At 34.9% G+C, this 16,478-nt stretch overlaps 1 protein-coding gene across 1 annotated transcript; it reads right to left on the reverse strand.

The window, feature by feature from the left end:
- Positions 1-7,526: 7,526 nt before the first annotated feature.
- LOC149562912 (ATP binding microtubule motor family protein) lies at positions 7,527-16,006 on the reverse strand. The gene is made up of 15 exons (XM_089826360.1): positions 15,560-16,006; positions 14,543-14,708; positions 13,534-13,737; positions 11,862-12,051; positions 11,425-11,630; positions 10,767-11,071; positions 10,620-10,662; positions 10,467-10,517; positions 10,252-10,369; positions 9,666-10,087; positions 9,524-9,570; positions 8,419-8,440; positions 8,263-8,331; positions 8,128-8,166; positions 7,527-8,023 (listed from the first exon to the last, which is right to left on the reverse strand). Exons 1-15 carry the CDS (start codon positions 15,805-15,807, stop codon positions 7,979-7,981), a joined length of 2,175 nt encoding a protein of 724 aa, XP_089682486.1. The 5' UTR covers positions 15,808-16,006; the 3' UTR covers positions 7,527-7,978.
- Between the last annotated feature and the right edge of the window lie 472 nt (positions 16,007-16,478).

Genomic DNA, 16,478 nt, shown 5'->3' on the forward strand with positions numbered 1-16,478 from the left:
TCCTCATAGCAATATCACAATTTGACTTGCTGTGGAAATTATCTCCTACTTATCAATTGATGAGCTTAAGGGGATTTCTAATAAATGGTTCATTAGGCACAACACTTGGTGATGGTTTTTGCAAATGGGGTTGCAATCTTTGGGTTTAACCATGGAGGAAACTTTGTAGTTAAGCGTGCTCACACTAGAGTAGTATTGGGATGGGTGACCTCTCAGGAAGTCCAAGTGCTTCACCCTTGTGAGCATCACCTAGATCTAATGAGTGCTAAGTGTTCTATTTACTCTCATCAGGGATGGATCCATGCTGAATCACTACTCATGAAACATGGGTCAATAAGTTTGACTCAATAATCACACAGTTAAATCTTGATAGCAATATCACAATTTGACTTGTTGTGGAAATTATCTCCTACTTATCAATTGATGAGCTTAAGGGGCTTTCTAATCAATGCTTCATAAGGTACAACACTTGGTAATGGTTTTGTAAATGAGGTTGCAAGCTTTGGGTTTAACCATGGAGGAAACTCTATAGTCAAGCACGCTCATGTTGGAGTAGTACTGGGATGGGTGACCTACTAGCAAGTCCTAGTGCTTCACCCTTGTGAGCATCACCTAGATCTAATGAGTGCTAAGTGTTCTATTTATTCTCATGAGAGATGGATTCATGTTGAATCACTACTCAGGAAACATGGGTCAATGAGTTTGACTCAATAATCACACAGTTAAATGCTAATAGCAATATCATAATTTGACTTGTTGTGGAAATTATCTCCTACTTATCAATTGATGAGCTTAAGGGGATTTCTAATCAATGATTCATAAGGCATAACACTTGGTGAAGGTTTCGCAAATGGGGTTGAAAGCTTTGGGTTCAACCATGGAGGAAACTCTATAGTTAAGTGTGCTCAGGCTAGAGTAGTACTAGGATGGGTGACCTCCTAGGAAGTCTAAGTGCTTCACCCTTGTGAGCATCACCTAGATCCAATGAGTGCTAAGTGTTCTATTTATTCTCATGAGAGATGGACTCATGTTGAATCACTTCTCATGAAACATGGGTCAATGAGTTTGACTCAATAATCACATAGTTAAATCCTGATAACAATATCACAATTTGACTTGCTGTGGAAATTATCTCCTATTTATCAATTGATGAGCTTAATGGGCTTTCTAATCAATGTTTCATAAGGCACAACACTTGGTGAAGGTTTTACAAATGGGGTTGCAAGATTTGGGTTTAACCATGGAGGAAACTCTGTATTTAAGCATGCTCAGGCTGGAGTAGTACTGGGATGGGTGACCTCCCAAGAAGTCTCGGTGCTTCACCCTTGTGAGCATCACCTAGATCCAATGAGTGCTAAGTGTTATATTTATTCTCATGAGAGATGGATTCATGTTGAATCACTACTCATGAAACATAGGTCAATGAGTTTGACTCAATAATCACACAGTTAAATCCTGATAGCAATATCACAATTTGACTTGCTGTGGAAATTATCTCCTACTTATCAATTGATGAGCTTAAAGGGCTTTCTAATCAATTGTTCATAAGGCACAACACTTGGTGAAGGTTTTGCAAATGGGGTTGCAAGCTTTGGGTTTAACCATGGAGGAAACTCTGTAGTTAAGCATGCTCAGGTTGGAGTAGTCCTAGGATTGGTGACCTCTTGGGAAGTCCCGATGCTTCACCCTTGTGAGCATCACCTAGATCCAATGAGTGCTAAGTGTTCTATTTATTCTCATGAGAGATGGATTCATGTTGAATCACTACTCATGAAACATGGGTCAATGAGTTTGACTCAATAATCACACATTTAAATCCTGATAGCAATATCACAATTTGGCTTGCTGTGGAAATTATCTCCTACTTATCTAGAAAAACCTCTTAAGATGATGCAAATGCTTTTGTTGCAGCCTTCAAAACATATGCATCAAAAGATGTGTGGTTGATACATTAAGTTACTTTTCCCCATATGACATCTCACAGATATTGGTTTTCAAAAGATGAAGAGTTTGATGGTGGGAAGTTGTATCTGGGTGATGAATCTCACCTGAATATTGTTAGTCATGGTAGAGTCAAGATTGAATTTTTTGATAGTAGAGTGAAGGGGATTGATGGTGTACTTCATATCCCTAGTTTGGCACAAAACCTAGTTTCAGTTAGCAAACTTGGTGATGTGGGTGTGTAGGTTATTTTCTCAAGTAGTGGATGCAAGATGACAAGAGGCTCTCTGGTGCTTGTTAAGGGTGTTAGGATGGACACCTTGTATAGGTCGGATGCATGCATGATTTAGTGCAATTGTAATTTTGTGAAGTCCAACAAAAGGGCTTTAGATTCTTCATCCTCACCAACAAATCAAGAAAATGCCAAGACCATTATTTCTACATTTGATGGTCATTCTTTTTGGGTACCTAAGGGCACAAATACTTTGGAGATTAAGCATCCTACTGAAAAGACAATGTTATGGCACCAAAGACATGGTCACATTGGTGAGAAGGGTCCTAGAAATTTGAAAATTAAGAGCCTTTTGGAAGGCCTTGATTATTGTAATATGGAGTTTGACTTCTGTGAACATTGTATTTATGGTAAACAACACCATGGTTTTTCTCTTGAAAGGTCTATCTATAGAGGTATTATTGTTGTGCATGAGATCGTTCATTTAGTAAGAAAGGTTAAGATTTCAAGTATGATGATAAAATAGGACATTAAAAAGGCCTATTCTTCTATACATCAAGTTCTCAAATTATTTCATCAATTATTCAATAGTCAATGATCATGTGTCTTATACAAGATGTATCTTTCCTTAAACCAGAGATTGTCGCTTGTTTTATACAAGGTATGTCTACCCTAAAACCACATATTGTCACTAGTCTTGTACAACTTATCATGACCCAGGTACAACTTATCACAACCTTCTTCTCGCCCTTATCTCATGCCTGGGGTACGAAGCAATTGTATAGTTTCCTTGACACCGACCACCCCACATTATTGAAACCCCATAGTGTTCCTCTTCGCTAATGACACTCCTCCCGTAGCACTCAATGACAGAACAGAACCCCTAGTTGCCCCCGTCCATCTCATTCATTGTTGTCCTTCTTCCCTTCGAGGAAGGATCCCTAAACCCTAATCATGTTTGGGGTGACTCTTGTTCTCTTCTTCATCTTCTATTTTAGGTTTGTGGTTGCTCTTTTGTCAGCACTATTTGGTGTTCCGTTTGATGCTATCTTCTTGGTTGTAAGCTCCTAGTCCCATAGACCCATGTTGTGGTCTCTTGTTGGGCATTAATATTATCTTATCTTATCTATCTATACAAGATGGGTCCTTCTGACATCTAGACATGCTTCTTGCTAACAATCTTTGTCAATCAAACAACCATCATCATCTACTAAGTCTTCAATTCTTACTAACATTTTTTATTAGACCATTCATGCCTTTCTTGCACAAATAATCCCTTGAGGGGGCATCAGTCCACCTTCTACCACTGGGGTAAGTTGGGGTAGAAAATTGATCTAGTATTTTTTGAAGTAGCACTCATAATCACATTCTATAAAGTAGGGGAAAAAGTAGATACCAAAAAATGGACATGCTTGTGAGTTAAAATTTAACAGTTAATTATTCTTCTATTAATTTACGGTTCTTTAATCATTAATTAATCATCTACTTTTCTCCTAAATCTAACATTTTAATCACATAATCATCCTTGAATATTAATTAAATTATTAATATTATTTAGTTAATTAACCTTAATTAATTGATCTTTATCAGTTAACTGAATTCAATTTCCAATTTCTTATAGTTTGAATTTTATTATTCAAATTATCTAATTATTCATCTAAAAATAATGAATTTCCCAAAATATTTTAATTTCATGTCAATCTCCAAGTACATTTCAAATTAATCTCATCTCAATTTCCAAGTAATTTCATTTCAAATAAATTTCATGCTAATTTTGTATTCATTCCACATTTCTCATTAATTGAATTAAAATGTATCAAAATGAAAAAATATCTTTTTGATAATCATAAATCTTTTCAAAATAATAATATTCTAATGTTCATTTTTTTAGAAGTTCTATCTTTCAAAAATGAGAAATATCTTCTCCATCTTATCTTCTTTTAAATCTCAGCTTTTTGATTAAATTTGAATTAAATCTTCAAATCTAGAAAGTTACACAAATCCTCTCCAATCTTGATTTTCCCAAATTAATCTCAATCACTTGCTCAATCCAGAGTTCCTATATAAATTCCCATAGCTTCTCATATGATTATCTTTGAATTTCATATCCAACTTATGCATTTTTTTATAAATATATCTATGCATTAAAATATAAACCAAATTCTCTCTTTTCTTCTAGTCTTCTACTAATGGTCGTTTGGTTGCAAGAATTGTTGAATGACAATCAACTACGCTACAATAAGCTCACTTCTGTAATTCATGCATTCATGAAATAATTTTTGGAATATCACTTGGACGTGTTTAGTTGACCTGGAAGAGGAGTCAAAAGATGCATTTTTTTGTATTTGGTTGCAAAAATAAGAATTGGAATTGGAATAAGTTTTTTTATAGAGAATGTATAACAATTGCTTTGACCTTCATCTACAAATTTGGGACCCCTATTGCATTGACCTTGACCTTCGTCTACAAATGTGAATTTGTGGGTCTTTGGTTTGACATGCGAGTTTTGTGTGACGGTGATGTTTGTGTTGCTACAGACGGGTTGGACCCTACAAGCTGTGAGAGTGAGGGAACTCACTATAACCACCGTTCAATCTTCTCTAGAGAAACCATGAATACAAATTAAATACAACCGAATGAGGGAAAAGTGTTTATCTAAAATAATATACATTCCATCTGAACAATTAGACACATCCTCTCATAACGATGATTGTGACATAATTTTTGCCCAAATGCCTTTACAAATACCAATGCTTTGCAAACCAATGTTCTCTCGATATGCGTGATAATGTCAATTTGTAAGTTGCAGACCCAACAACCCATCAAATTAGGTTTATAAAAATGTGGAATGGGAATAAAATATTATAATTCCTCCATTTTTAGGAAGAGCATTATGCTAGAATTAGGAGTCACGAATTCTAATTCACTTTTGCATTTTACAAACAAACATCTAATTTACGAATGCAGGTATTTAGATTTTCCTATTCCCACACATTTCTTGCTACCAAATGAGCCCTAATTGTATGCTCAAATGGTGGCATACCCTTACTAACATTTCCCATGAAGTGCTCACTATATATTTCCTCACCAAGACATGTTCTTTTTACCTCCATCTTTTTCAAAATCCTCATGCCATGATTTAATCATTGTTGGGAATCTTCACCTTCAAACCCTTTATCCCCCTATCCATCCTTTTATGTCACTCATCATCCCATATACCCTCGACTTCAACATGGTATTAACTATGAACTCGTGTTTTCTACATGTTTTGACATATTGTCTACATGTTCTTCCAATTATTTGTTATATAGAGTTTTAATGCTCCATCCATCATTATCTCACATGTGTTTTCATCCTTTATATGAAGTTGAAATACTTATCATTTGGATCAAGTGATTTGCAAGTTCTTTGATTTCTGTGTTGGTCCATAACCACATGGTGCATATTGTCAAAGTCCTCACACCACGATTCAATTGTTATTAGAAGTCTTCCCCATCTCACACTTTATCCCTTTCATCGTCTAATTAGCTACAAACCCAAGCTTTAAACCAATTATCAACACGTATTTGTGATTGTTTCTTACATATAGTTTTAATGCTCAGACCACAACTCTCTCGCATGTGCTTTCATCCTTCATATGATGGTGCTCCCCAACATGTCTTTTATACCACTAAGCTATTTGCAAGTTCTTTGTTTTTTGTGTTGGCCCATAACCACATGGTGCATTTTGTCACAATCCTCACAAAATGATTCAATCATTGTTGGAATCTTCCCCATCACAACCTTTATCCCCCTTCCCATCCTACCCATTGTTAGGATTTTAGGCAAATATGAACTATAAATAATATTAAGATTGATTTATAAAAATAAGGACAACCACATAATAACACAAATATTTAAATGGTTTAGCCAATGCAGACAACATCCACCAAAGAAACAATTGTCCACTTATTTTATTATCTTGCGAAACTAAAATTACAATTTCGTGATATTCACATCAAACCACTTATTTATCAAGCCTTTTGAGGTAGTTTAAGGCCAATTAACAAAATTAACCTTAAAAAACCAATATTATCTTGGCTTCAACATAGCATTAGCTATAAACTCATGTTTTGTACATGTGTTTGATTATCTATTACTTATTGTTTAATGCTCCATCCATCACACTCTAGCATGTGCTTTCATCCTTCATATAATGATGTGCCATGTCTTTTGGATGACTATGCTATTTACAAATTTGTTTTCTTTTGTGTTGGCCCATTCCCAAATAGTGCACTATCATTATGATACATGTATCATAGTGCATAAAACTAATGCTATACCAAATTACAAGTTGCTTTGTGCACACAATTACTTTGACAACTTTAAGCCTTTGTCCTTATTGCCATTTCTCATCATACTCTTAATAATCCACCCCATTTCTACAAAATCATTAGTCATTGTAATGTGTGCTTTGATTGCTTGCTTTCTTGCCTTGTTTTGAATATATTTATATGCCCCATACAATGTTTGCCTTTTTGGGACTAGACATTTCTCATTTGCTTTATTCCCTAACTTGAGTTTTCAAACTAGTGCTTATAACAACCTCCTAAGATATTCATAAATACCACTAATCCAAAAGCAAGACAAACAAATTTGATGAGTCAAAAAATAGAACACAAAACTATCAAGATCTAATCAATGGACACAAAAAGGCCCTCCAATAATAACCCTTGGATTTCATCCAAGGAATTACCCCTATCATTTCTAAACTCTAGACAATTAAAATTTCAAAATTCTCAAAAAGAATATCTATTATAACAAAGTTGAGTATCCCTATCTAATTTGCATCTACTATCCCCGTGTATAATTACAAACTTATCCATACTTGCAACATTCATTCTATACACATGTATGCATCTTACTAGATCAATCTAGATGAAGCTTAGAAAAAGTTTGCTTCAAAATAATAAAATCAACTACTAGAATAACCTACAAATCTATTACTATGCAATCGAGCCAACTATGCTAGATAGTTTGAGGGTATCATGCCAACGTTAGGGTTCTTAGGGATGAGCAAAGGTGAACAAGTGATGAGAATATTAAACTTCATCAATAATAGAGTCTTCAACCCTCTAAATGCTCAAAGGGCCAATTGACAAAAAAAGGTTAATGGTTTCTATTATTGGTAGCCTTTGGAAGACATTACAAGAAAGCGAAATCAAATTCATGATGTTATGCAGATGTTTCACCAGATAAAATCTATAATGATGAACAATACACAAATTGTCTTGGCTTTATTTACATGAAGAAAACAACTGAAAAGTTTTCATTCTGCCGGGTATAATGTACAACATTATAGCATGCCCAAAAATAACGTGAAATGTCAATTTAATTAAAATCCTGAAAATCTCACAATAGAAAGCAATTATGTTGAATAGGCTCATTAGAAGACCTTTCTATCCTACAAGGCACGAAACATATACCACTTAAAGCTCCAAAGTCCTAAGAGAACACAGTATCTTTTAAGAATAATTCTCATATTCAATTGGACTCCAGAGAACCCTCTAGCTCATGGCAATTATGTGGAATGAGCTTCCAAGAAGCGTCAAGAGGTATCTAAAAATACACGACTCATGTTGCTCATATGATTAGAGGATGAGTATCTCACACTTCCTGAATTTTAGAAGTTATATCCTCTGTCTACCATTTTAAGGGAAAAAGCAGCTTTTCCTCATACTTCGAGAATGAATGCCAATTTCTGGCATAGAAGAGGTCATATATTACAGAAAATAAGGCCTAACACAAGGAACAACTCTTTTTGTCTCAACCAAAGACTTGCCGAGCCGTACTCTTGAACATGTTTTGTATCTGCAGAAACAAGTCAAAACTATTTTAGCTTACTATAGCGTAGAACATCCCATTATATCATTGAACTAAGAAACATCATATTAAGCATATGGAATTTTTAATACCTGCTTGGAACTAAGCCCAATTTTCTCAAGATCATGGAGCTGCAAAACAAAATTAGTGTATTACTTAGCAAAGATCTTCCCACACAAATTCATTTTTCAAAAAATACTTTTAAATACATTCAAAGATATAACTACCTCCTTCAAGCCCTCCGGGGAAGTTTCTCGCAGTTCTAAAATTTGATCAGCTCTTCTTTCTCCAATACCCTAGTTAAAATTTTATCAACAAAATCAGGCCAAGAATAGGCATAAACATAGCACTAGCAAAAATTGCAACAAAATTGCCATGCTTACCTTCAACTCAAGCAGTTCCTCCCTACGTTCAAGACAAGACAAGACAATCAGAAGCTGTCCAGATTATATATGGACGAACATTTTACTTGGAAATAACAGTACTTCATATCAATTATAGATGGATAGTGCTTCCGAGATACAGAAGTTTGACATCAAAATTTGATAGCTGATCATTTGGCCATAGCTTTGTGCCTATATTATTACAGGAAAGGAAATGAAATTATCAATGCAATATAACAGTATCAATTTTTTGGCGGTCAAACGCGATAGAAGAGTTGTTTTCGAATAGCAATTCATTGCAATATATCGCCATTGCTCTACTGGGTTATCTAACTAGAAAATTTTAAAAATCAAGATATTTGCTATAAAATGTAACCAGGTAATTTTCCTGTCAGAATATTAGTTTCTGGATTACTGGTAGTGTTTTTTTCTGTTTTTCGTTGAGTTGCAGTTTCTCTGTGATTTATGTGTTCACACAAATTGTCTACGTAGAGTAAAAAAGAAATAATTTCTGCTTTTAAGGTGATGGATTTTTTGATTTTCGTATTTTTCTTAACTCAATCGCACTTGAATGAAAAAAGCTATAATTTGGTTTACCAAGTTATTGGACAGAGTTTTCCTGCTATTGTTGCTACCAACAAGTGAGAGTATGTACAAAGAATACAGAATTATAAATTGCCAAATATGATCCAAAAAGGAACAGTAGGATGAATAACATAAAAGGATGAACAAAAGTGTAAACACAATTGTAGCTATACTGTTAACGTACTCAAGGAAGACTAAGGACAATAAATATGGAGTTGTTGTACTGAGATTCCATCAATCACAATGTAAAAGATTGTTCAAAAAGCCACAATCTGAACTCTCATTAAATATACATCAATTTTGCACTCTCTCCATATAGACATACATATACCTATGAGATTAATACAAGGGATATCAAATTCGAAAAATGTACAAAGTGAATGTAATATAGAACCCCTTGTGAATTTCCCCAAATTGGTATTTGGCCTTTACACATATCTATATTCCTTGGATCTTAACAAAATTGAGAAATAATCACAACAAAGAAAACACTTCTGTGGTAAAATCCAGAAAGTCTTACCTGCTAGCAGTATTCAGAAAATTCAGATATTCTTGAGCAAGAGTGTTCTGTATATTAATATAAAGATTGCATCAAGCTAAATCCATGTGCATCAATAAAAATTCTAAAAGCAATAGAAACTAAATGAAAAAAGAATATATACCTTTAACCCCGAGCTACGGACACTCCATTTTGATAACGGAGTTCCAGTTTTACAATTTTCTTCTACAATATCCCTCTGTTCTACCAGAGGAGTACTTGGAGTTGCAGCCTCCAGGGCCACTTCACATGATTTTAAACTGGAGGTAACATTCATTGGAAGAGTTTGTTCAGTATTGGACAATGGCACACCGGAACACTTACTGCAGGATGTTGGAACTAGTTGCTCTGCATTTGAAAGTGGTACCCCAGAAGATTTGTAAGGGGTAACATTCAAAGGAAAAATTTCATCTACATTGGAATCTTTTGGGGTCAGCATCTCTTTTAAGGCACTCTGTAGTTGTTTTAATCTTGTACTCAATGGAGGCGAAGAGCCCTCAAAAACATATTCCTTTACCACCATGTTCTCTTTATCAGAAGATTTATCTGCATATTAAGAATACCATCTGATAGATTATTACATAAATATGGTTTATGTGGGCCAGATAGAACCTTAATTCTGAAAACATACGAATATGCTTATGTGTTTCTACCAAATCATATGATAAAGCTCATAACTTCTCACGTAGTCACTAAGATATTTTGCGTACCATCAGGCAGAGTATTATATTCGACATCACTAATAGCACAAATTAGGGAACTAGACTGGCTAGCCTTGTCAGTTCCTCCTGCTGTTGAACAATTGCTGTTTTTCTGAGGAGAAACAGACTAGTGCAAATGGAAAAATTAGAACACTATATCAGACCCAAGGAAAAAAAAATTATTTCTCTGCACGCAGAACATTGAAATTTGGGATGTAAATTACCTGCAAATCAACCTGTTCTCCATCTTTTTTAGAGTTTCCCTTAGGAATTTCCTGCATTTCCACAAAATATTATGACCATAAATCTACAAAAGTGACATCCAGTAATAATCACCAAATTGCTAGGTTACAAAGCATCTTCACTTTCATAGTTACCTCGGAAGCTATTTTGACACGACGTGCTGTTCCAAAAAGCCTCCTGATTAGCAAAAGAAAAGCATCCGAGATCTCAGGAAATGACCAAAGATGGAAAACCTTCTTAAACTCAAAACAGACCAAAAATTTAATCATATCATTTCTTACCGCCCTTTTGGTGTTACTAAGCCACTACCATTAGTAGTACTTGCTTTCAGAACTGAATGCAAATGATAGGGAGTTTTCTTAGATGACAATGTTGAAACTATCTTTGCTGCAGATGGAGAACCTGGTGTTGCAGGTTTTCCATTTGTCTTTCCTTTGGCTTCAAGCCACGCATTTAATCTAGCATTCATATCCATTTTTAGCTTGGGGGAATCTTGTTTGCATTCCAATGAAACGTGATTTCCTATTTGCCTAGACCGAGCAGCAAGACTAACTGTGTGTAATGCTTCTTGAAATGAGCTTGGATTCTGCAATATCAAGAATAAAAACATCAAATAAGAGAATTCAAGACACAGAGTAGAAAAAGAACCATTCTTCCATAACTATAACCATAACTTATCTTATGGCAGATAAAAAGGGTAATCCATTAAAGTACAAAAGGAGAAATATAATTGTTAGGTTCAAGTTTTGAAAATTCATTTATAATCAGCATAAAAAATTGGTGAATTTGCATTATTACTAATAGTTCACATCAAGATTTCACATTAACATAGATTCTTCAAATTTAATTCTAATCGAAAAGATGTGATCAAAGAAATTCAGAATTAATATTCCTAATCTTTTATTGCAGTGCAATTTGAACTTTAAGAGAGATGCTCACCAAACAGGCAATCATTAATGCACGACTGTTTCCCCCCAATGAATCCTGCAAGATTCGAGTCAGCTTGCTGTCTCGATAAGGGACTCGGCTCTCATTGGCATTCAATGCATGGATAACATTTGACAATGCAAAAAGTGATTGATTGATTTTCACACTTTCAGTAAGGCGAAGGCCTTCATTACCGCTTCTTCTATTGTCTTCATTGCCTGCCCAGAAAATAAAATAGATAGAAATTTAGAAAGAAGATTATACTCCTCGTCAAAAATTAGTAAATAAGATTAGTCTGCTGATAGTAAAATTTCAATCTTCTCTTTATCATAAATTATTATCTTAGGTTCTTAACCCTAAAAGGATGTTTACTAACTACAAGGCATGTGCCACAGAACAAAAGAGAGGTATTGTTATGCACACATCTTAAACATTTATAGATCAATTACCTGCAAGATCAATAAGATTGAGTTTACCAACAAGAGGCATATCTGGATTCCCATCATCACTAGAAACAGAAATCATCAAGACTCCATGGCTACGGCTGGACACATCATTCAGGCCTGTGTGGCCTACTTTCCGACGCATACACCCATAAGAGAATACTTCTTGAAATTCCTCAAGAGATTTTACAGGAACCTGCAACAGCAATTGCAGAGAAACTAAAAGTCACTCAAACTTTTATCAAAGCACAGTGCCCTAGTCAATACAAGCTAAGATTTTTATAGTTATGCTATAATAAACATATAATCTTAAATGATTTGACGTTCCATTAACTTTTGTAATGGAGCATTATTTATCACAATTACCAAGAAGGAATTTCTTATGAAAAACCCAAGGGTCACAATGCTGGCATAAACTTTTTGTCATCTCATTGAAAGCTTACCCAATTTGCAATTGCCATATTGCTTGTGGATCTTACTAAATGCTTTTTGGTCGTCGCCTAGTAGGGAATGCTCAGATGGGACAACTACTTACATGTTGAGGCTATTCAATTATTCTCCTGGCTAACATTAAAAACATGTAACTTGTTTAAAAGATTCAGTGGGCACCCAGAGGTCAGTGATTGGACTTCAGAACAATGGTTGAAAATCTCACACCAGAAAAATGCAAATAAAAAGCTCAAAAACTCAAATTCAAGAAGACGATGACTTTTCGAAAAATTACAAAATACATAATTTGTGGATTAATCTTTAAAAAAACACATAAAAATGAATTTAGTAATTTACCATGTACATGAGTGGGTTTTCCAGGTTTCTTCATTTGTAGATAAAAGGCACAAAATGAATTGACATCACAATATAGTATTTTATACATCATTATTTGTATTTTACAAATTTCATTCATGGAAAACATGGACCCAAAATATGATTAAGTTTTGGCATTGCTTTTTGAAATCCAGATAGGGGATCTGGAGACAGCACGACATGGACCTTGATGGCACATGCTTAAATGTTCAAATATATTAAACAGCAATATCGGAAAAAGATGATGCAAAAAGTATGAAAACAAAACATGGTGGTGAGTTATTTGTCAAGATAGCCGCTGAGCTGGTTCAACTCGTAAGCGCTTACAAGTCAGGTGAGCTTTTGAGATTTTTATGCTACAATCTAAGTCAGTGCCACTAGTTCATATTGATTACCAGATCAATACAACACAAAGAGTTGTAGGGTACTGATGAATTAAATATTCAGCAGGTTTACTTACAATTGTTTCCTCTTGATCATTAATTAAAAGGATCCTATGCTGTTATTTATTTGTTCCATGGTTTCAATCAAATAGTTTTGTGTAAAAGATGGCTATCTCTCAAAGTATCACGTTCATCCTTCAAGAAAACATACTACCTTCGATCTACATCTAGATTCATGTGATGACTTAATTGAACCATTTAGCTACTTGATGAATTGATAGGTGTTGCACAGTTGACTTAATGATGAAAATACAATAGTTAGACAGAACAGCTTATTAGTATTGAGCTTGTTTGACTTCAGAAAGATTGAAGGTCAAAGGGGCCTAATAAACTGATTAGGATTCGCATTGATTTATTGAACTCTGTAATGAAAATTCTGAGATAGTACAAAACTTGAACAATGAAAAACAATGCCTTCTAAACACACTTGCCTGGGCAAGACCACGAAGTTGTACACGGCCCTCAGAATCCTCCAACACTGGAATTTCTTTGCTCTTTTGATCTACTAGAAGGTCATAACAACGGTCCATGTAAACTTCATAATATGAGATCTCAACTGTACTGCCTGTACACTCTGCCATGGAAATGATGCTTCTCATTGCTAGAGGCATGAGCCCAGGTCTTTCTCCAGTTCCCTACAAACAAGGAAAGAAAATATATCCAAAATTATGTTCTCATTTGCTCAATAAACTTAACCTTAAAGCAAGCAAAGTAACATTGGGTTCCATAAAGAAAAAGCAATAAAATATTATTATTTTATTACCCATGTAAAATACTCAGTTCAGATTCAACAAGAAACCCCAATGCTAAAACATAATCAAACAAAGATGCAACTAATTAAGCATTAAGAACCTTGAAACTGAAAAAAAACTCCAAAATCATAGGCCATATAATTCCTAACATTTTATTCGAGTGCTTTGACCTTAAAAAAATCAAAAACCTCTAATGTTCTGTAATGAAAAATGAGTGATTAAACTTGAAAACAAATTCAAAGAGCAACTCACGCCATTATAAAACTGAGATTATGCTAATAGTGTGGTTCTACCACTGAACTACAAGATCTAAGCATGTTTGAGTATTTACCACAGCACTGAGTGAAACATGAAAACATTAAACGCTGCAACTAAAAAGCAAACTATTTTAACATTTGGTTACAAATTTCACATAAAAATTGGTACATTATCCAAACAATAAAACCACTTAAAAGACTCTACTTAAGCATTTTCTTCCCCGCTATTCAACAATCAGAATCCTGTAAACTATACAGGCACAAAACATGAATTATGTTGCCATTTTCCTAAAAGATTTCCCACTTACTAGATATCCAGATTATTCAAATCCTAATGTCATTATAGTTAAAGTTTTATTCCACTTAAAATGCTTCATAAATGCATAAAACAGTTCCACAGATATGTGTGATAATATTAACCTTTTACAGACCTGCATCGTGTATGTTTTGCCACTTCCAGTAGCGCCATAAGCGAAAACAGTAGCATTAGAGCCACGAAAGAGCACTGGAAGAATTGGATCCACTTCTCTCGAAAATATTTGACCCACCTCATCTTCTTGACCATAGCAAAAGTCAAACTTATAAGACTCGCTCCGACTGGAAACATACAAAAAACAGAAAAAGCTTCAATAACAAATCCCTTTACACATAGCATTGTAAACAACATTGATTAATCCAAAATATCCTCTTTATGAGGCAAATAGTCAGGGATTCCAAAGCAGCAACCCCCAGGTTCAAAACTGTATGCGAGCCTTTCAGCAATAAAATTGGATAAAATACAACGTCAAACTCAGAAATGGTCCGTAACCAGTGAGGGCCAGGGCATTTCATGGGAGAAATCAGGGTACAAATTGTCACGAGGCGTCCGAGAAGCGAAATTCAGTAAAAGACAACATCAGACTCCAGGATGAACTTAAAGAGATAAATCAAGATTTTCCATAACAGAACACCAGGTTCAAATGCTCAATAAAGCATGAAGATTGTTGAAACACCGTCAAAGAGGCACACCAAGTGGTGAAATTTGGGAAAAGATAGCATCGTATTCCAGGATGAACTTTAAGATATAGATATCACAGGGTTTCCATAGCAGAACAGCAGGTTCAAATGCTCAGTAAGGCATAATGATTGTTCAAATCCCGTCAAATGCCATATCGAACCGATAAGCGCTGAAATTGGGCAAAATACTAAAATAACAGGTGAAAAAAATCTTGATGCAACTGGCTGCTCAGGCCCACAAGACTTTAACCAAAGAAAAGCCCCTTTCTGCAGGGCGAGGGAAACTTGCCAAGTAAAACATGAAATCGATAAATTAAAGCACCCAACTTCGACTGCTTGTTTGAAACTGAGACAGAAATTAGGTTCAAGTCCCGGGTAACTAAAAGGGAAGAAACACCAGAAAAGATTACCCGAAATTAAAAATTACATCGGAAACATAAGATTAAACTTACCTTGTTTTCACATCCTGCAAATGCAAGGTATCTTCCTTTTCCAAAATCCCGTTCGGTTTCGTGATGGTTAAGCAGGGCTTCGGATTTCCTTGGGCGGCTTCGATTTCGTAGGCAAGAAAGGGCCTTATTCTTACCACGACTCGAACCTTGGACTCCAGATCGGGCCTTGCAACCCTCTGTGCTTGGGACAGAGGCCCAAACCTTGAACGCGAAAACCCTGTGGGAGTGTGCGGCTTCGGAGTAGACATTCTCTACAATTATCTCAGGGGAAGAGAAAACGATCCAGAATTTTTAGTGGAAACTAGCTCAGACAATTGGGTATTTTACCAACGATTTCAACCTGCTATTCCTTTGGACGGAAAATCACAAGGGTGCAGAAAAATTAGCAGCTGGTGTAGATTTCCGAGAAGAATGTGAGCCTAGGGCAGCAGCTTCTCTAGCCGTTATAAATTTGAAACGCTAAAGTTATTAATATATTATATAAAATGTACTTTGAATTTTGAATTTGATTCCCTCCGTGTAGCTCGTGATTGTTTAGATATCACAAAGTTATCTTTATGTCTTTTGAAGGGTCATACCCGCGTTCGTTTCTTTTGAGGAAAGGCACATAGTTTTATTACTAGAACACATTACATATTAATTTATGATGTTGATTCTTAATTATATAATTGTATGGGTTGTGTCTTAATGCATATTATTATAGTTGGAATGTAATGTAGATATTGTTATTATATATTATATTATTTAATATTGATGGTATGTGGAATAGTGTTAGTATATCTTTAAGAAAAAAAGGAGAAAAAATATTAGGAGTGTTATAGATGATACTTATTCTAAGTAATATATTTTGTGTGGGAAAAATAACTAAGTCAAGACTAAACATCATTGTGCATAATATCTTGATGATATGTCGCAATAC

Source organism: Cupressus sempervirens, chromosome 4 (assembly GCF_028749045.1).
Source record: "Cupressus sempervirens isolate cs-2001-9-10 chromosome 4, ASM2874904v1, whole genome shotgun sequence".
Taxonomy (NCBI): domain Eukaryota; kingdom Viridiplantae; phylum Streptophyta; class Pinopsida; order Cupressales; family Cupressaceae; genus Cupressus; species Cupressus sempervirens.